At 48.7% G+C, this 21287-nt stretch overlaps 1 protein-coding gene and 1 pseudogene across 2 annotated transcripts in view; both read right to left on the reverse strand.

Moving 5' to 3' along the window:
- The window catches only part of Znf704 (zinc finger protein 704), a 209128-nt gene that overhangs the window by 15802 nt on the left and 172039 nt on the right, over window positions 1-21287 (reverse strand). For both annotated transcript variants that reach the window (XR_009058408.1, XM_057790241.1), the window contains exons 5-7: window positions 12664-12764; window positions 6702-6960; window positions 3555-3656 (exon numbers count right to left, since the gene is read on the reverse strand). Coding sequence is in view for 1 of the 2 variants with exons in the window: in XM_057790241.1 (XP_057646224.1) it covers window positions 3555-3656; window positions 6702-6960; window positions 12664-12764 (462 nt within the window). In the remaining variant the exon portion in view is untranslated. The remainder of the gene's footprint in view (window positions 1-3554; window positions 3657-6701; window positions 6961-12663; window positions 12765-21287) is intronic.
- LOC130888233 (spermatogenesis-associated protein 2-like) lies at window positions 15497-16828 on the reverse strand (annotated as a pseudogene).

The raw sequence follows: 21287 nt of genomic DNA on the forward strand, positions 1-21287 counted from the left end.
AACTGTAGCCCTGTGCTAGAGGTGGGGCCGGCAGATGCACGGAGCTCACTAACTGTAGCCCTCGTGCTATAGGTGGTGGCAGGCAGATGCACGGAGCTCACTAACTGTAGCCCTCGTGCTAGAGGTGGGGCCGGCAGATGCACGGAGCTCACTAACTGTAGCCCTCGTGCTAGAGGTGGGGCCGGCAGATGCACGGAGCTCACTAAGCAGCAGTTTAACTAGATACATGAGCTCCAGGTATAGAGACCTGCCTGGATCAAGAAGGTGCAGAACAACAGAGGACAACTGGTGTCCACTCCTGTCTGCACACCTTGTGCACACACATGTATACACACATATGCATGCACACGCACACACACATGTATATAAAATTATATAAACCACACAAAACCACAAAACAAAATGAAAAGAATAAATGAGAAACAGCCACAGGAAGCAGAATTTCCAGTTAACCCAGATAGTGCATGTAAGTGCAATCTCGCTGCTAGAATGTCCCTGGAAACTAACACAGAAATGAAATATTTTGTAAATAAATATGTAATTGAGTAAGTAAATAAACCAGGAATTCCTTCAGGCCTGGGATGGTGGCTATCAAAAGCTGAGCACTGGGTGTTAACTGACAACTCACTGGACCAAAAGACGGCCAGTTCAGTGGGGAGGATTAAGACTGAAGAGACAGCTATGGCGTTCATAGAAGACTTACTTCGAAGATTCATTGTTGGAAAACAAACACCATAAGGAATCCTGGCTGGCATCCTGCAGGGACATTTAGGAACTGGGAGGACAGACAGCTGGTTAAAACCCAGAATGAGATCTCTCTGACGGTTTAATTTAAAAACAGCCCAGTAGAAGCTATGCATAGTGGAGCCCGAGGCGGGGTAGCAAATATAACATTTGCCTGGGCTATAGTGTGAGTTTAAGTTCAACCTGAACAATTAAGTAAGATCCTGTATCAAAATAACAACTAGAAAGAGAGATGTGGCTTCACAGTGAGCATCTGCCTGGTGCACGAGGCCAGAGTGCAGTGGAAAACAAGAGTTTGGACTGTTGCAGCAGCGGTGAGGAAACCCGAGGCTCTCCTGTCTCACTCTATCCTTATTTTTACACCAGATGAATGGTTGAGTGCTGCAAAGTCTTCCTCCGTTAAAGCAGAAGCTAAGGAGCTGTCACTGCGGGTCTGCAGCTTTCAGTCTAGGTGCGGTCGTGTGTCACCTAGAGCACACACTCTGGGTGTTTCTGGGGTGGCTTTCCAGAAAGGCATCAGGGAGCACGTAAAACCTACCCTGAACGTGGGTTCCTGTGGCCTGGGTCCAGAAAAAGACTGGGTGTGAGCGTTCATACCTCCCTGCTTCAGACTGTGAACACAACACAGCCACCCCCACTGCCACCACAATGGATACAACATGGCCAGTCACTGCCACACCCAACGCCACCACGGTGGACTGCAGGGCTAGACACTGCCACAGCCAACGCCACCACAGTGGATACAACATGGCCAGTCACTGCCACACCCAACACCACCACGGTGGACACAACATGGCCAGTCACTGCCACACCCAACACCACCACAGTGGACTGTAAGACCAAATAAACCCTTCCTTCCTTAAGTTACTTTTGTTGTATATTTGGTCATAGCAACAGGGAAAGTAACTAAATGCGCTAGGCTATCAAAGAAGGCATCTTAGCCCCCCTTTTTCTGCTGCTATAATAGAATATGCTGGAAAGACTTTATTCTGGTCCACGGTTCAAGGGCACACTCCACTATGATGGGAAAGTCAAGGCAGTGGGAACTTGACGCAGGGACGCATCGTGGCCACAATCAGGAAGCAGGGAGTGATGGATACATGCTTATCTCTTGTCGAGTTCCCTTCATTTATACTGTCTAGATTCTCAGGCAGGAAATGGTGCCAACCATGGCAGGCCAGCTTCCCATTTCTCTTTCTATGTTCTTTTCTGCATGCCTGTCTCCCACACTGCTGCCACCACAACCCCAGTCTTCCCACTTCTATTAACACAAGACAATCTCCCAAAGGCATGTCCAGAGGCCCGTCTCCCAGGGAATTCTAGATTCTGTCAAGTTGGCAGCACTAACCATCACAGATGGGCTAATGGCAATGTGCAAACGGCAAGGCACTCTGGGCCTTTTTATCTCCCAAGGGAAAGTCCTGAGAGGAAGTGGTTCTTATCCAATGGGAACAGGAGTGGACAAATGTCTGTGCTACAAACAAAACTAACGCAAGAGTGTCCACGGTCACTCCCTGAGAGTGGCCAGGGGCTACCGCTATTCAGCGGCTTTAGTAATTATTCCATGTTTACGGTAGTGTTTTAGAAATCACAGGAGTATTTTCTGGAAGCCAGAAGGAGGCCATTTGCTGTCACCAATCCCTTTGTTGAGTTTGGTAAATATTAATGGGCAGAACACAGCACAGTTATTCATCCTTAGGAGCTGAAACCTCTGGAACCTTGCTGGGGCTTGCCAAGGAGTTGCTTTGTGTAAGTGCAGGAGGGGTGAGGTAGGGGAGAAAAAATAAAGCGTTAACATCTGCTATCATTAGCTTAGTTCTGAGCCGCATGGGGAGTCACACCCGCTGTGGAGATGGCGACAGTGCAGGTCAGTCTTGGAGAAAACTAGGTCGGATCCAGAATGTATTAAAATGAACTGTTAGGAGCCAAGTAAATCCATAGTGATTTAGCAGGACCATTTAATACACTGAGTTAATTTTTATTTAGCACCTAAATATGGCTGCACATTTAGCATTCATTTACTTTATTTTATTTTTGCTTAAGCTTTGAAAGAAAAAAAGTGATTTCGATTTATTTAACTTTTGGATCTTCAGATGGCATACCTCCAGGACAATATGTCAAACTAACAAGATTTATGGAGAGATTTGTAATGGTAAACAACCTCTGCAGGAAGATGGGTCAAACTGTTCGCTCTACAGTCCTTGGAGATGCACACAGCATGGCCCAGCATCACCAGTTAACACACTCTTCTGGCTTCCTAAAGTATCAGGCAAAGCATCTTTTCCCAGAGACGCTGCACCCACCTCAATTACAACAGCTTGCCCATGAATCTACAAGTGTCAATTCAGGACAATATACCTGGGATTGGAGAGACGGCTTAGTCATTAAGAGCACTGGTTGCTCTTCCACAGAGGACCTGGGTTTGATTCCCAGCACCCACACAGAGGCTCACATCCATCTGTAACTCCAGTTCTAGGGGATCTGACGCCCTCTTCTGGCCTCCACAGGCACTGCATACATGTGGTGCACAGACATACAAGCAAGCAAAACACTCATACAGGTAAAATGAAAACTAAAGCAATTTTAAAAAAGAAGGAAGCATGTGCCTCTGGAAATAGATGTGATGCATGCACCTGTAATACCAGCGTTCATGGGGCGGGGGCAGAAGCCAAAGGCCATCCTCCACTACATAAAGTCTCGGGCTAACCCGTGGTGGTGCTCTGGGCACCACCTCCATCTTTCTCATGTCTGTTCCACAGCTGGCTCTCTCAGTGTCCCTTTGGCTCACCTCGCCATGCTTCGGTACTTACGGGAATGCCGGTGAACGTAACCGGAGGAGACTGCCAGGAAATGCTGAAACTGCTGCCGTTGGGGGTGAACTTAGACCCCGGAATAGTCACCGGGGGCGTGGCCTGTGAGACAGGAAGCAGAGAGGACTGTAGGAAAGACTGACTGTCCAGGGTCTTGGCCCTCATTACCAAAGCTGGGCTACGGGGACAGGCAGGGCAGCTCTGGTAATGTACGCTAGCAGGCGGAGACTAAACAGAGCCATAGAGTAGCCAGAAACAAGCCTTTCATATACATTATAGAAGCAATCTTATATATGCTTATATCAAAGCAATCTTATACATACGCCTCAATCTACTTGAGGCATAGGACATGGCTTTTGGCTCTCAGTTTCTGAAATTCAATCACCAAATTTTTGGACATATACAAGTAATTCTTGACTATCAAATCAGAAAATAAATACCTGAACAATACATTTGGAAATGGGTACATGTGAGTTATAAATATTTTAGAAGTGTAATTTAGTGATATACATTAAAATTCTCATTGTTTTGCCCATCAGACACCTCACGTTTAAGGGTTGATTCTAAGAAAATGGATACAACGATATTTGCTGCACAATCGTGTATTCGGAACACAGAAGACTTGGCCAATGATGTGGTTCAGCAGGTAAAGATGCCTACTGACAAGCTTGAAGATCTGAGTTTGATCCTTAGGACCACAGAGTGAAAGGTCCTGTGACCTCTACATGTACAATATGTCAAATGTATACAGATGTACACAAAAGAAATGAAAGTTTAATAAAAAACTTAAAATTGATCAAATAGCTATAATGAGATGACAGAAGTCAAGTCTATATAGAAAGTGATTGCATCTGTCTTTTCCAGGTTTACTTGTTTTTGTTTATGAATTACAAATACTCCAGCTAGTTATGGTGGTTGTGTTATCTGGCATCATTGGGAAACATGTTGGCAGTAGATAGAAATATCCATAAACTCTTCGTTCATGTTCTACATCACTCAATAATGAGATGACATCTGCCGAGAATTACAATGAAAGCTAAAAAAGCTACAGGCAGAGAATGTTCATAGTAGCCCACCCCCCTTTTTCTTGTTTTTTATTTATTTTTTGACCTAGACTACCCTCAAACTTGTTAAAATCCTGAGGCTGTCTCCACCTCTTAAGTGTTGGGATTAAAGGCACGTAATACTATGCCCAGCTCCATGTGGACACGACAATGGAAAACCATGGTAGTCAGTCACATAAACTATCAGAATGATTAAAATGATTATTTAAATTAAATTAATCGGATACTGGTGTGGGACCATGGTCTGTATTCTGTCAATTATATTTTAAAATAAACGCTGATTGGCCAGTAGTCAGGCAGGAGGTATAGGCAGGACAACCAGACAGGAAGTAGAGGCGGGTCAATGAGAACAGGAGAATTCTGGGAAGGAAGAAGCCCATTCCTATGCAGTCGTTGCCCAGCCACAGAAGAAGCAAGATGTGACTGCCTTGCTGGAAAAGGTACTGAGCCATGTGTCTGACATACACAAGAATAATGGGTTAATATAAGTTATAAGAGTTAGTAAGAAGCCTGAGCTAATGGGCCAATCATTTTATAACTAATATAGACCATGGGGACCAGGCGAGACAGAAAACTCAGTCAACAGTGTACTATATAGTTATTTGGATTTTTTTATAAAATAGGTAGGGGAACGTAATTTCAAAAATGCCGGGAAGATTTTTATGAAGTTGCCTGAGGTACCCCAATTGTTAGGGCAGCCATGGCAGTCCCTAGGCTTCTGGAGTCCTAGCTATGACCCAGTCGATTGGTCTGGGCAGTGCTCAAACAATTTCCATTTGAAACAACTTCTACAGGGTGCTGACACTGTTGAACTGGGGAGCACTAGCAGCCACTGGAGAGGGTTAGCTACCTACTTAGCAGTGGAGATACTGAAATCCCAGCTACGCAGTATGATCTCTGTCACTGCTCCAAAGCTTGCCAAACAAGGTTCAACTTTTCATTCACTTCAGTTTTTATTAAAAATGTTAAATTAGCCAGGCATGGTGTCACACACCTTTAGCCCCAACACTTGGGAGGCAGAGGCAGGCGGATCTCTGTGAGTTCGAGACCAGTGTACTCTAGTGAGTTCCAGGACAGCCAGGGATATTGAGGGACACTGCCTCAAAAACAAAACAAAACAAAACAAATGACACCTTTAAAAGAAATGTATTTCCTGTGGCCATGTATATAGCATGTGGATGGCCAGAAGACAATTTCCAGACATTGTTCTCTCCTTATACCATGTAGGTCCTGGGAACTAAGCGACTCCTTAGGCTCGGGGCAAGCCTGATACATTGCTGGTCTCTTGCTGGTCTCTTGACTTTACCCTTCTGAGACAAGGTCTCACTAAAAAGCCCTGACAGACCCGGAACTTAATACTGTAAATCAGGCTAGCATTGAACTCAGAGGTCCCCTGCTCAAGGTGCATGCCACCATTTTTGGCTTAATTTTCACATATCAGATGCTTGGAAGCTATGGCAGTCACCAACCTGAGGGTTTTTACGTGGCTAAGAGTTTTACCCTTTTAACAGCTCCTAAGAGACTGGGCCTTCAGCTGGCTCTGGGGAGTTTAAGAACAATCTCCAGGGTCCATGTGAATGAGGTCATGACTGTCCCCCAGCGGTGCTGAAGGTTGGCAAAGGAGCAAGCGCTCTAAGACTAAGCTCATCCCAAGCCCTCTGCTTTCCCTTTTACCACCAAGTTGACCAGGATGGTCATGGATGTGCCTTATCATCTTAGCAAGCTTCAAACTTGTGATCCTCCTGCGTCAGGCTCCTGAGTAACCAAGAGCACAGCCCTGGGCCACCAGACCCTTCTTGTTGTTTGACTTTAGAGCCCGAGTCTCAACTATGTAGGTCAGGCTGCCCTTAAACTCTATAGCCCAGCTCTGGCCTCAAATTCATGATCCTCCTGCCTCAGCATCTTCAGTGCTGGGATTAAAGGCATGATCCACCACTTACGACTTGAGATCATGACTAAGAGTTTGAAAAATAGAAAAACCAAATAAATTACTGGTTGCCATGCATGGTGCTTTGTTTTATTGAGTTCTCTTGCAGCTCCAGGCAGGGGGGCTACTGCTTTTGACAGGACCCTAGCGCGTTACCTGGTAAGCATGGTCCGTGTGCACGAGGTAGAGGGTGGTGGGGGCTGAGCGGCTCAGCGGTGTCATCGGCTTGGGGTCTGTTTTGGCACAAGGCGCTTCTGTTCGGCTGCAGTCTGGGGCAGGAAACGTGGGAGGTGAGGTCAGGGACTGTGAGGGTGAAACCGGGGCCAGGCCCTCAGACGTGGAGTCCGTGTTGAGCTTGATCTCAGTGTAGTAGAAATCCTCCTCTCCATCGCTGTAGTCGGATTCCCCAGCTCGCCTAGGGAGGAGGAAGCAAAGCTCAGCGACCCGTCCATCTGCCTCCATCTTGGTCAGGCCACTCCTTCGACCTGGAACACCTCTCTGTTGGCCTGGGAGCCGCCACGCTTACTCTGCAGCACTCGGAGACCCTTTGAGGGAGGTCTTCATTAACCGTGCCCACCACCAACACTGTTTGCTAGTAACGTGGCTTCCACACTCTTACGCTAATGGTGTTTGGAAAGGTCAAGAGGATGCGGGCGTGATGGCACTAGTGGCTCCGAAGGAGGAGACAAGCGAGTAGATTTGGTGTGTCTGACCGCATCAAATTCACCAGATGATGAAATTCTAGATGTCTACATTAATGCCATAGATTCAGCATCCAGAACTGTGAGCCAAATAAACTTCTGCTACTTTCACTTACTTGGCATCAGGTATTACACCACAGAAACAGAAAATAGAGAAAGACTTCTTAGAGTAATCTTTCTACCTACCACCCACCCACCTACCCACCCATCATCCATCCACTCATCCACCTCCCTACCCACCCATCCATCCATCCATCCACCCACTCATCCACCTCCCTACCCACCCATCCACCTCCCTACCCACCCATCCACCTCCCTACCCACCCATCCATCCACCCACTCATCCACCTCCCTACCCATCCATCCATCCACCCACTCATCCACCTCCCTATCCATCCATCCACCCACTCATCCACCTCCCTACCTATCCATCCATCCACCCACCCACCCATCCACCTGTTCATCCACCTTCCCACCTATGTATCCATCCATTCATCCACCTACCCATTTATCCGTCCATCCATTCACCCACCTACCCATCTATCGGTCCACCCGTTCATCCACCTACCCATCTATCCGTCCATCCGTTCATCCACCTTCCCATTTATCCATCCACCCGTTCATCCACCTACCTCCCTATCTACCGTTCATCCATCTACCCATCTATCCGTCCACTCGTTCATCTACCTACCTCCCTATCCATCCACCCGTTCACCCACCTACCCATCTATCGGTCCACCCGTTCATCCACCTACCCATCTATCCATCCACCCGTTCATCTACTTACCTCCCTATCCATCCACCCGTTCATCCACCTACCCATCTATCTGTCCACCGTTCATCCACATTCCTGCCTATCCATCCATTTACTTGTCTGAGAATCATTTATTTGAATATATCACATATAAAACATTCCACCTTCTAACAGGAACAAAACATAGACTCTGCTTTGACGAAAATTTTTGTTTTTGTTTTGTTTGGTTTTGGTTTTTCAAGACAGAGTTTCTTTGTGTAGCCCTGGCTGTCCTGGAACTAACTCTGTGTGTAGACCAGGCTGGCCTCCAACCTCAGAGATCTGCCTGTCTCTGCCCACTGTGTGAATGCTGCAATTAAAGGCGTGCGCCACCACTGCCAGGCTTTCTAGAGGCAGACAAGAAATCCCTAACACACAGCCATTTAATAAGAGGCTTTGCTAAGTCCCAGTAAAAGAGATAAAGCAATACTTGAGAGTCCGTAATTACGGATAGAGGTTGGGGTACTGAGCTGTACACAGGCTGCTCAGACAAGCAGACACCTGCAACGCTGGGGCTCTGGAGGGAGCACAGAGCCTTCGCTAAGAAGCACCCCCACAAGCTCATGTATTTGAAGAGTTGCTCCCCAGCTGGTGGTGCTATGTGGAGAGGTTATATAACTTTTAGGAAGTACAGCCTGTGGAAGAAGTATATCACCAGAAGAGGCCTTGGAGGTTTAGAGCCTCACCCACTTCCTGCTTGCTCTCTCTGCTTCCCGCTCCTGGCACCTGCTCCGAGCCTTCCTCTGCATTTCGGACTCTAGCCCTCTGGAGCTGTAAGCGAAGAGCCTCTTCCTTCTGTGAACTGCTCTGCTCACAGAGCCTCCTCACAGCGATGAAAAAGCAACTAACAAAGCAGGGCTGGGACTCTGGAATGAAGGCTCAGGCAGGCTCAGGTGGGGCCGCTTTGGCCTCTGTGATGGCTCAGGGATCTGGAGAGTTTCTTCTGGAGATTACCAAACCCCCTAGGAATTTTAGGAAATGGACATTATTTTTAAAGGACCACCATAGCTTTTTTTGAAAAAGTTGGTCAATCAGGAACCACCCCCTAGGAAGGTACAATCATCCCGAGCAAGGAAGGTTCACTTTGAGCCTCGTTTAGGACATAAATGGAGTAATTATTCCTTTAAAGATTTTCCTTCCTTTTTTATCTTTTCTTTCCTCCCTTCCTTTTACTTTTTTCTTCTTTTTAGAAATAGGGTCTCTTTATATAGCCCCAGTTTTCCTGAAATTCACTATGTAGACCAGGCTGGCCTCAAACTCAGAGATCTGCCTGCCTCTGCCTCCTGAGCTCTGGAGTTAAAAGCATGTACTACCACATCCAGACTTTTCATGAAATACTGAACCTTTCCTTCCCAGAATTCCTCCTGGGAGCTCAGTCCTTACAAGTCACTATGAAGGTCTGCTGGGTCTGACCACCTTTCTGAATCTTGACTTTTTTTATTTTTTCCCTGTCTCATTCATTAGATGTAGAAACTAGGTATGCTCTCTCTGGTACATTCTTACACTCCCCCAGAGCCCCTCCTCCCTATGTGGCTGCCTGCACCCAGGTGGCTGTCCTCTATGCCAACTTAGTGACAGGGTTTCTGTTTTCTAATCCTTCTCTTCTCCATTCCTTCTCTAGGCAGCTGCTGAGACTCACAACTTGCCCATCCTGGGTTCTTTTAAATTCTAATGTTATTGTCCTCAAGCTTCCAGTGGAGTGTGTTTTTAAATTATTCTAATAATGAAACTTAGACCCTAAGCGGGGACCTGGATTTCCTGGCCTCAGTGCTCATTCAGAACACCCTTCACTGAGCCATCTCTCCAGCCTGTTGTGGGCTCTGAAAACCTTTGTCTTCTCACTATGACTACCCTTCCCCAGCTGTCTTCTGCTGATCTCTGCACCACTCCACATACAGTCAGCATACTTGGCACTGACTGGCACCTACCGAATCCTGCACGAGTGAGTGATGCACAGGCTGCTGTGGCATGGTGGCCAAGACCATACTTTCTGGAACTGGATTTTTCAGGCTGTGAACATTCAGTGTGATTCTGGCAGCCCAACATGGTCTCATGCCTTGCCTTGGTGTCTTAATTTATAACATGCGATCACAAGAACAGTTCTTTGTTTACGACAGAGTAACCGCAGAGAGCTCGCTATTCTACCTGATGCGGAAGCACTACTGAGTGTTTAGTAAATAAACACAAGAACTAAGCTCCAAAGCCTCCCTCGCCTGCCCACAACAAGACTATCATCCAGGGCCTTAACTAAATTCCAAAGCCTCCCTCGCCACACCCACTAGGAGACTATTACCCAGGGCCTTTAAACTTCTCTACCTGGAAGAAAATTGTGCTTTCTCACAGAAAGTTTTAAGTAACTGTTATGACTCAACATTTACTAGCCTTGCAAATTTCCCAAGAACTAAGTCCCCAGAACCTGACTCTCTGGAATGGCTGAGAGCAAGGGGCACCCTCAGTTGATGGGCACCCGTGGCAGCATGGCCAGAGGTGGCTAACTGAAAACTTGTTTCCCCTTGAGTCATCCCTGTACAGATCTAAAATAAAGTTCTCCCCCAGCCTTTGGCTTGGCCAGATCAGTGGCTTCTCACAGCCTCGCTCCATTTCCTCTACGCTTCAGCGCGCTGGCATCTGGGGACGTGTCTCTGCGCCGTATCAGGTCAGGTGGGGCTTGGCTTTCTGACAGACATGCCACTGAGGACCCCAGAGAGGGGGACAAGGAATGAGTGCCTGTTCTATTCCTGTCCCTGCTTCCTTTCCAGTCACAGGCAGGCTGAGCTGCGGCTGGCTGCCAAGTGCTACTAATAGACGCTCAGACCTGAGGGAAATCATGAATTTTCCAGGGGGACAGAAGGGGATCAGCCCCTGAAGACTGGAAGCTGAGGAGAGGCTGAGAAACAGAGAGGAGAAAACCGTGCACTTTTTAAGTCTGAATGGTGTGTCTGAACTATCATCAGGTGTAGGACCTGTTGGTTTTGGGCGGGGTTGACATGCCTCTTGGTCACTGCTTACTAATACGCCCAGTATCCAACAGTGGCACACCTGGGCTCGTGGAGTAAGGGGAAAGTCTGGGTTCCTCAGTCTGAAAAAGCACAGACTGGGAGCTTGAGGTCCTGTAACCTTCAGGAGGTCCTTTCCTGGGCAATGGCTGGATGGTGAAGTACAATTCACCGAGGTGACGGTAAGAGCATGCTGGTTAAAGGATCCTAAGGAAGTCAACAAGTGGCTGAGCCAGGAATGTGTCCCCTCAGCCCCCCCACCCCCACCCCCGGCATGCAAACTGTGCTCTCTCAGTCTCTAAATACACATTCACGGAGCACATGCGCTGTTTAGCAGGGCTTGTTGGCAAGTTCTCTGCTGGCATCTGGGGGCGAGTCTCTGTGCCGTATCAGGTCAGGTGGGGCTTGGCTTTCTGACAGGCATGCCACTGAGGACCCCAGAGAGAGGGACAAGGGATGACGCCTGCTCCATTCCTGAGCTGTTCCATTGCTCTGAGCTATTTCTGCCAGTCTAAGCAGTGATCTGGGGGCAGACCGTGCAGGCCTTCTCACTCCAGGGGGCAGGGGAGGGGCTCTGCAGTACTGTGACATTTCCTGAACACGCAGGCAGAGCCTTCAGCTAGGGTAACACAGCCTGGCCTCACTTGGCCACATTCCTGATGCTTGGTGACCTTATGGGCATCCTGCTCTACAAAGCTTTGGTGTGTCCCAAACATTTGCCTGAAGACTTAGGGGCCAGTTCTGGGCTGCTCTTCACAGCCGATGGGGCCATGGCTGCAGCAACCTCGGAACTCTTACTGTCCACCTACACCACGTTCCCCACAGCACGCACTTCCTCCGTGTGCTCCTTTCTGATAAGGTGACTCTTATTTCTCCACATTCGTTTTGTTTGATACAAGAACCCTTCCTTCTGTGTTGAGCACTCAGACGTACTCAGATGCTGACATTTGCCTTCTGCACACTGGTGACAACTATGGTCACGGGGCACCCTTCTAAAGCCCAGATACCTGGACAAGACAGAGCCAGGAGGAAAGCAAGGCCGGTTAACCCCAGGGCTGCAGGCTCCTAACCCTAGCTGTGTCTCTTTGGAAGGTTCTTATGAAGAAAACAGGATCATCTGGGCAACAGACTGAGTCTGACCACCACATCTGGCTTTATCATTGAAGGGGTGATGACTTTTTCCCTTTTGCCTTTGGGGGTGGGGAACGGTTCATTCAGAGACTCTCTTAAAGTGACAGTAGCTTTTGAGGTTCTAAGTCATGAACTGCAAAAACAATGAACGCTTGGATGTTTGATCTTACAGACACCAGGGGCTCAAGGACTCTCTGAAGTGTGCTCACCGCCCCCAGGGGAGGAGCCCTGGTGCTGTGCTCTATACTTTGTGTCTTTGCACAGCCTGTCTTTGACCCCAGAGTAACAGACTTGAGTAGTCTTTTTAAGTGAGGACCTGAGTCAATGACCCAGGAAAGAGTTTAGAGAGGGGGACTGGGCGGCTGGAGACTGTGGCTGCCTAACAGCAGCATCCCCTCCACTGCAGGGATCAGGAGGAGCCTGAGGCACCGTGTAGAGCACACTGCCTGGGAGCCGAGCTGCGGGGGCCCTCCAAGGGGAGGAGCGGGCTACCTTACCCAAGGTGGATGGCCCGGATGTGCTTCTGGATGCCTGCTGCCGTGTTCAGCACCTTGCCACAGTTTTTCCAAAGGCATTTGAACATCACCTTCATGGAGTTCTGCAGAAAGGGGAGGAAACAACGTCACAATGCACGCAAACCCACCCAGAGTCACCTTCTTGTCGTACCCCCCACCACCACCATTTCCCCTTCATTAGAAACTTAACAGCGCACCATGTTCTTGACAACCGAATTCTCCACTCTGGGACTTTCCTGGCTGGTAACGAGCTTCAGAAGCTCAGGCTCCTTCCATTTCTCCATGGGAACTGAGCTTTGCTGCTGATTTTAACCACATTCCCAGAGGCCCCCATGGGCATTGGGGCCACCCTGGCAGTGGCTAATATTAACCAAGTGCTTAGTAGGGTAAGGTGCTGTCCTGAGCATGTATTTAATCCCCCAAGACGGATGTCACAGGGGTCTCCATGTTACAGAGAGTTGCAGTGAACCAAGGAGCAGGGCTGGAATCTGCTCAAGAAGCCAGCCTTCATGCCAGCACACAATCACATAGCACCCTTCAATGAGGGCTTAGCATTTTCAAGAACTCCCAGCAGTGACTGAGCCACCATGTGGACTTGTCCTGTCAACCACAGTGCTCTTGATTACAAAACAGGAATAGTAATGGAGCCCCTTACAGATGACCATGATGCCTTAGTGACATCATGGGCCAGAAGCAGCCGACCCGCTTAGAGGCAGCCACTCACTACAGCAGGTGCTGTGGAATTATTGTCACCATGTGCCTTGAACTGCATTTTAAAATTTTTGCAGTGCTTGGGGCAGGACTCAGGTGCTTGCCCACACTAGGCAAGTGCCCTGCTACTGCCCCACTGTGGCAGCTCAAATGGGAAGTCCCGCAGACACATGGGACCGGCACTATGCGAGGTGTGGCCTTGTGGGAGGAGAGGCGTCACTGTGGGTGGGCTTTGATGTTGCAGAGGTTTGAGCCAGGACAGTGTCTCAGTCTCTCTTCCTGCTGCCTGCTGATCTGGATGCAGAACTCTCAGCCCCTTCTCCAGCGCTACATCTTCCTGTATGCTGCCGTGCTCCCACCGTGATGATAATGGACTAAACCTCTCGACTGCAAGCCAGCTCCAGTGAAACGTTGTCCTTTGTAAGAGTCGTCATGGTCACGGTGTCTCCTCACAGCAATAGAAACACTAGTTCCCCTGGAATGAAGCCTTATTTAGTTTATATACGTATATGTGTGCATGCATGTTTTAGAAGGTATGGCGGTCTGAATGATAACGGTTCCCATAGCATCATCTATTTGAATGCTTAGTCACCAGGGAAGACTCGGGAGGTGTGGGCTTGTTAGCGGAAGTGTGTTGCTGAGAGTGGGACCTGAGGTTTGAGAAGCCCACACCAGGCCTTGTCTTCTCTGCCTCTCTCTGCCTATGGGTCAAGATATAGGATTCTCAGACACCTCTTCAACACCATGTCCGCCTGCATGCTGCCATGCTCCTGCCAGGATGATTATGGAATAACCTCTGAAACTGTAAGCCAGCCCCAATCAAATGCTTTCTCTTGTAAGAGTTATGTGGCCACAGTATCTCTTCACAGCAGTAGAACAGTGACCAAGACAGAGGATATAAGCCATGCTGTACATGCGGAGGTCAGAGTCAGAGCTTTCTCCTTTTACCATGAAGGTCCTGGAGTCAAACTCGTCCTCAGGCTCGGGTGGCTAAGTGTCCTTACCCGCAAAGCCATGCCCACCGCTGGAGACAAAGTCTCAGTACAATTAAAACACTCGGATTAATTTGTAGCTCTTTGCAGCAGTCATGCAACATGCAGAAAAACTCAATTTGGGATAGTTTATCAATAGCAAGAAACTTCTTTTTTGTGCATGTGTGTTAGTGTGTGTGTGGTGTAGGAGGTCCTTCTGTTTGTGTGCTGCTTTCATTGGTTGAATAAAGAAACTGCCTTGGCCCTTTGATAGGACAGAACTTAGGTAGGCGGAGAAGGCAGAACTGAATGCTGGGAACAAGGGCACAGTGGCAGACACTATGGATCTCCTGACTGAGATGGACGCTGGTTAGAATCTTGCCAGTAAGCCACAGCCATGTGGCAATACACAGATTAATGGAAATGGATTAAGATGTAAGAATTAGCCAATAAGAAGTTAGAGCTAATGGGCCAGGCAGTGTTTAAATAAATACAGTTTCTGTGTGATTATTTCGGGTGTAACATAGCCGGGCAGCGGGGACAACAAGCAGCCTGCTCCTCCTGTTACATGTGTGGGGACATGGGTGTGTGCATATGGAGACACGCGTGTAGAGGCCAGGAGACAGCTGTGGGTGAAGATACTCAGGCATCACCCACCTTATCTTTTGATGCAAGGTCTCTCACTAACTTAGAAGTTTCCAAGCAGAGTAGGCTAGGCTGGCCAGCAAGCACTAGGAGCTGCCTCTATTCACCTCCGCAGCACTGGGGTTACAGTGAGAGCCACTGAGCCTAGCTTTCTTTCTTTTTTTAAAAATACTTAAAAAATAACCTCAAACTCTGTATATAGAGTACAGTGGCGGGGGGGGGGGGGGGCGTGCAAACAGGAAGGGACATCAGTCCTGCTGTAGAGTCTACTTTCCAATTGCTGTGCAGAGTGCAGAGCTCGCCAACACTGTGGGCTGATTGAGTGAGCTGGCAAGATGGCATTCAGCTAATACTGGACTTGTTCCCCATTGGTACCAGTTGGGGGGAGGTAGGGGATCCTTGTATCAGGGGAGCAGGAAAAGAGGCGAGCCACCAGAGAGGCCCGGTATGGCAGGAGGGCTCATTTCACAAGCCAGCAGGCCTCTAGCTCACCACTCCTGGTGGGCATTTGAAGGCGACCCAAGGGATCCTTCCAGTCCAAGCTGGCTTTGTGGTGGGAGGGGTAGATGTGGCAAGAGTCTAAGAGACAGACCTTTCAAAGGAACCAGAACCCAAACCCAAACCAGCTGAGCAGGGAGTGGAAAGGCGCTGGGCTTGGAGGCCAGTAGACTGTCACAGCACTGGCAGAGGGCGGAGCTGCAGGACAGGCTGCAGTTTAGGCACTTGGATAGGGCAGACTCTTCATTGGTGGGTGAACACTTGTGGTAGATGGGGTGGGCATCGTTTTTGACTAGCCATACGTCCGGCCACAGAGCATCCTGTCTCCTATAGGCGGCTCTGGGATCTGAGTCCGTATACAGGTCCACGTCTTCCTGAGTGGAAAAGTGCGTACTGCACAGCAGGCCAGGGCCATTGATGGGGGAGATGGATGGAAGGTCATCAGGGCTGCCATGCGAAGCTGGACATGGTCAGCAAGGAGGGGGATGGGCAGATGATCTACATCCATGGCCAGGGGCTCCTTTCGCAGACTCAGTGAGGCATTTGAGGGGAGCTTCCTGCTCTCCCAGTAGCTGTCATAGGCATCCAACGACCTGGAGGGTTTGGTCACTTGAGGCTTGTAGTAGTCCTTGGCTGCCCGCTCACTGGCTGACTTCTGAAGTGCCACACGAGCTGTGGACGTGATCAGGTGTTCCCTGCTCTCAGCCCGTCGCCGCAGAGCGTCTGAGCACCCGTGCGCATCCTCTGTGGTGCTCTTGCGTTCAGTCACCACATCCAGCTGAGTAGCCCTTGTCCTTCACCTGCGAGTGGATCCCCAGCATCTGCTCACACTCGACCTTGGCCAGGAAGAGCTCAAAGGAGACCATCTTCACCTGGAGGGACTCCACAAGCTCCCTGAGTTTGTAAGCAGTTCCCAACTCAGGCTTGTAGCCCATGAACCTCAGAATGGCTCAGATGTCCTCCTCCAGCAAAGTGGACTTGACATAGTAAACAAAAGGGCCTGTGTAGGTCTTGATGCTGCGGAACAGGAAGAGGTTGATGGCCACCGTCTCTAGCATGCTGAAGGCGCAGTGCAGAGCACTCAGGCTGGAGCTGCTCAGTGAGCGGAGGGAGCTCTCTACCACTTCATAAAACCGGATCAGCCAAAATCGGTGCAAGGGGTCCACCTTGTGCAGGCTGAGCAGGGTGGCGGCTGCCACTCACAGGTACTCATCGCTGCCAGGCTGCTGCTTGCTGGGGGTGGTGTCCACTTTGCCCTCATGGAACTGCACGTACTCCCGAAATAAATCATCCTTGTACTTCGCATCCATCGAACTGGGCTTCCCCAATCAAATCCAAGGGCTACCTCATCTCCCCCATGGCCCTGGAACTGGAGGCTGGCACATCACATGAAGAACTGGCATGGTGACCATGGACCAGCACATGCTCTGCTGCTGCCAGCCAGGGAAGCCAATGCCACTGGAGCACGGGCTCCCCCCCCCCCCCCCCCCCCCGCTGGCTCCGGGGACAGAGACTAGGACCTGACGAGCCTAGCTTTTATACCTTTAGTTCCATCTGGGGGTTCGAGCTAAAGTCTTCTCAACTGTTTCACCAATTGAGCACCTTTTCAGCCCAGTACATAGTTTCTGAACACATGATGACCAAATTAATTCACTATCAAATGCACAATGATTCTGGTCTCCCAATACCCGTGCTGTATTGTAGTACCTAACTTCAGTGTAGGCTTTGTTCTCAACACATCCTCTCTGCACTGCACAAGACGTCATTCCACCCAACGCCAACAAACACACCTAAACACCTTATGTCAGACTATGTTATGAATTGCGTGTTTACTGTATGCAAAGTTTTCTGATGTCATAGAAATATAAATGGTTTAATCACGTAAAACAAAAATTTCCTATTCTTGCTCCTTAGCATGCATCAAATTACTTTATCTTTGGATTAGACTGTATTAAAGCATTGGATTTGAAGACTATGTCTGCCTTCCAAGTTCCAAAGTCAGAGCTGTTGACACTGCTGTACAAGACCCGCACAAGTCAGAGCAGTCAACACTCCACCACGAGTGGTTCCCAGCTTTTGCAGAGAAGCTACCCACAGTTGGTGGCTGCTGAGGAGGGAAGAGCTCATTGTCTTCATGTGTGTGGCTCCAACGCAGTTCGACTACACTGGGTGGAAGGCTCCACATGCACGCAGATCTGAGCAGCACTATTAGCTCATGAAAAGAAGAAGAAAAAGGAGGGGAAAAGACAAAGCCTTCTGAGTGACTGGATCTAACTCAGACCAAGCCGTCAAGACATGAGCTTCTTGGGGAAGTGTCTAGGAGAGGGGGAGAGGCTTCCCATTCCAACTATAATACACACGTAAAAAGGTATTCTGTTTACTAATCCTTAGGTTAATCTTAAAGTTGGAATGGGGATTAAATTAATCCCTGTGGTGGTAAAAATGAAAATGGCCCCCACAGGCTCAGATGTTTGGATACTCGGTCCCCAGTTGATAGAGCAGTTAGGTAGGTTCAGGAGGTGTGGCTTTGCTGGAGGAAGTATGTCACTAGGGGAAGGGTTCTGAGTCTTGACAGCCTGGTGCCATTCCAAGTGTGCTCTCTCTGCTTTATGCTTGTGGTTCAAGATGTAAACTCCCAGCTTCTTGCTCCTGCCTTTGCTTCAGTATCACGACTCTGGAGCCAGAAGCCCAAATAAACCCTTTCTTCTATAAACTGCCTTAGCCATGCTGTTTTATCACAGCAGCAGACAGGTGGCTGACACCATCTGTGTACACCGAGTATACACAGCAGCAGACATCATCCATATACACTGAGTATACACAGCAGACACCATCCACGTACACTGAGTATACATAGCATCCATGTACACCAAGTATACACAGCAGCAGACAGGCAGCTGACACCATCCATGTACACCGAGCATACACAGCAGCAGACATCATCCGTGTACACCGAGTATACACAGCAGCAGACACCATCCGTGTACACTGAGTATACACAGCAGCAGACACTATCCATGTACACCGAGTATGCACAGCAGCAGACAGGCGGCTGACACCATCCATGTACACTGAGTATGCACAGCAGCAGACACCATCCATGTACACCGAGTATGTACAGCAGCAGAACTCTCCATGTACACCGAGTATACACAGCAGCAGACACCATTTATATACACCGAGTATGCACAGCAGCAGACACCATTTATATACACCGAGTATACCACAGCAGCAGACACCATTTATATATACCGAGTATACACAGCAGCAGACAGGCAGCTGACACCATCCATATATACAGAGTATACTAAAAATGAAGCTATAGTGTACTTTTCATTCTTTAAGTTCCTTTTGAAAAGAATTTGTTTTTATTCATGCCTGTGTGTGCTCGATGGATGTGCAGGTGCCTGGTGAGGCCAGAATCACGCACTGCATCTTCTGCAGCTGCAGTCACAATGGGTGTGAGCTTCCTGATGCAGGGGCTTGGAACAGAACCCAGGCTCCTCCCCAAGAGCAGAGCGAGCTCTAACTGCAGTCATTCTCCAGCCCTGTACTTTCTGCTTTTCAAATTATATCTTATTTACTTGTGGGATTGAGCAGGGTGGGCAGCCAGTGTCTTTGCCCACTGAGCTGTCTCAGCAGCTCCTCAGGGAATTCCCACTCTGCCCGGTTTGACCCCACAGGTCATTCTATTTGTCTCTTACCCTGCTCAGCACCTCCAGAGGTGGCTCCTGCCCATGGGTTTCTGGTTGGAGGTGGTCAATGGGAGGAAACGGGGCAGGAGAAAATCCTGATTTCCCTGGCTCCCATTTTAGCAGGCACAGCTGTGAGTGGTTACTTTCTCTTGTGAAGTTGCCATTTCTGCCAGGGGATCACTCCTCCAGCTGGAATTCTAGAGTTCTGGTTATTGCTAGGTTCTGGTAATCGCTCTGGTTGTTTGGTTCTTCATGCTGCCGTGGTAGTGGGGGTGGGCTTGCCTGATTAGATCCTGGGTTGACCCACCATCCCTGTTCAATTCCCCAGCCCCAGCTCTAAGGACGTGAGTGTACCATGGACGCTCTGCCAGAACTTGAACTATTAACAGGAAACACAGGCTAGCAAAGAACATGAATAATGGTTGCAGGGAGGGAGGGATAGTGTGATGTTTTTAGTTATCTGTAAGTTTTTTTAGAATAACAAAAGTTTGCAAATTAAAAACAAACACTGGGCCTTTAAGACCAGTATTCTGGAGGCTAGCTTAGTCCATACAGGGAGTTCCGGAACTGCCGGGACTATGCAGAGACCAACCAACCACACATACAAACAAAAAACTGGGAAAGATAATTTTTATGTTAATTTCTAAATTTAAAACATTTATTCTATTTTTAGTGTTTATTGTTATGTTGTTTGCTTTCCCTACAGCTAAGTCCCAGACCCCTGAGTGTACTAGGTAGGCAGACTACAGTGAGATCCATAGCTACCTATTTTTAACTTTAAATTATTTATATGAATTATTTCCTAACTTTTAACTTTTACTTATTCCTTGTCTGGTGTCCTACCACACACCTTTAATCTGAGCTCTCAGAAGGCAGAGAGAGCTATGTGGATCTCTGAGTTTGAGGCCAGGATGGGCTACACAGAGGGCTCCAGACCAGTCAGGACAAAACAAAACCAACCAAACAAAAACCTGACTTGACTAATGCTGCTTACCTAAACGAGGAGAAAAACAAACAGGCTGGGAGGATTATCTCAGCCTCAATGGACCCGAGCAGCCAGCGAGGGTGTGCTCCCCTCAAGGCCAAAGACATTTATGGTGGTTTAATTCTTCTCAGGGTCCCCTTGCTATATCCAGCTGAAACCAACCCTCTGTCCACAAACAGACTACTTGCTGTTATGCTGGAGCAAAAGCAAGCCACAGGAGGAGAAGAGCCGAAAAAAATAGCTAAATAAACAACGCCCAAATTGCCACACGGTCCAAGTGGTCTGGAGGAAGCCAAACCAAGCAAAGCTGCCGGCCAAGCCACGGCGGCCAAGTGTGAACGGCCCATCTGTGCTCAACCTTGGCCTCTCCTCCGGGCTCCAACAGATGTGCTGCCCGCAAAAGCACAGGGCAACAGCTGAAAATTCACCCCCAGTGGAAAGCACTTTTGCTGAGCATCAAAGTCCGTCAGCTGAGCTGAACTCTCACAAAAGGCCTTCTTCACAAAGAGCAACGGATGGCCTGGGAAGGGCAGGAGGAGGCCCGGGAGCTGGAGCTGCCACCTCTTTGCCTAATCTAATATTACAAAGACCCCCGAGGGCCAGGCACTCCAGACCACTGCAAACTCAGAATTTAAAAAATGTTCTATGTAAGATGTGTGGACACTTCCGGCAAGCTCTTCAGATTACTCAGTTGGTGCTGTTGGTTGTAGAGAAATTCTAGATTCTTTACCTACGCAGCTAGCTTGAGACTAAGGGCCGTGGCAACTGGCAACCTTTGACCTCAGCTCTCAGCCAGTTTATCTATCTATCTATCTATCTATCTATCTATCTATCTATCTATCTATCTATCTATCTATCTTTTGTATTTTGCTGTGTAGCTCAGGATGGCCTCGAACTTGCTACCCTCCTGCATTAGGCTCCTGAATACTGGGACTACAGAGGTCTGTGTCACCGCTCCTGACCCACAATCCGATTTTTGTCCCTAAGACAGGGTTTTATTATGTAGCTCTGGCTGTCCTGGAACTCACTATGTCTAGATCATATTGGCCTCAAACTCAGAGAGATCCATCTGCCTCTGCAAGCCCCCCCTACTCAGCACAC

Source organism: Chionomys nivalis, chromosome 16, assembly GCF_950005125.1.
Source record: "Chionomys nivalis chromosome 16, mChiNiv1.1, whole genome shotgun sequence".
NCBI classification, from domain to species: domain Eukaryota; kingdom Metazoa; phylum Chordata; class Mammalia; order Rodentia; family Cricetidae; genus Chionomys; species Chionomys nivalis.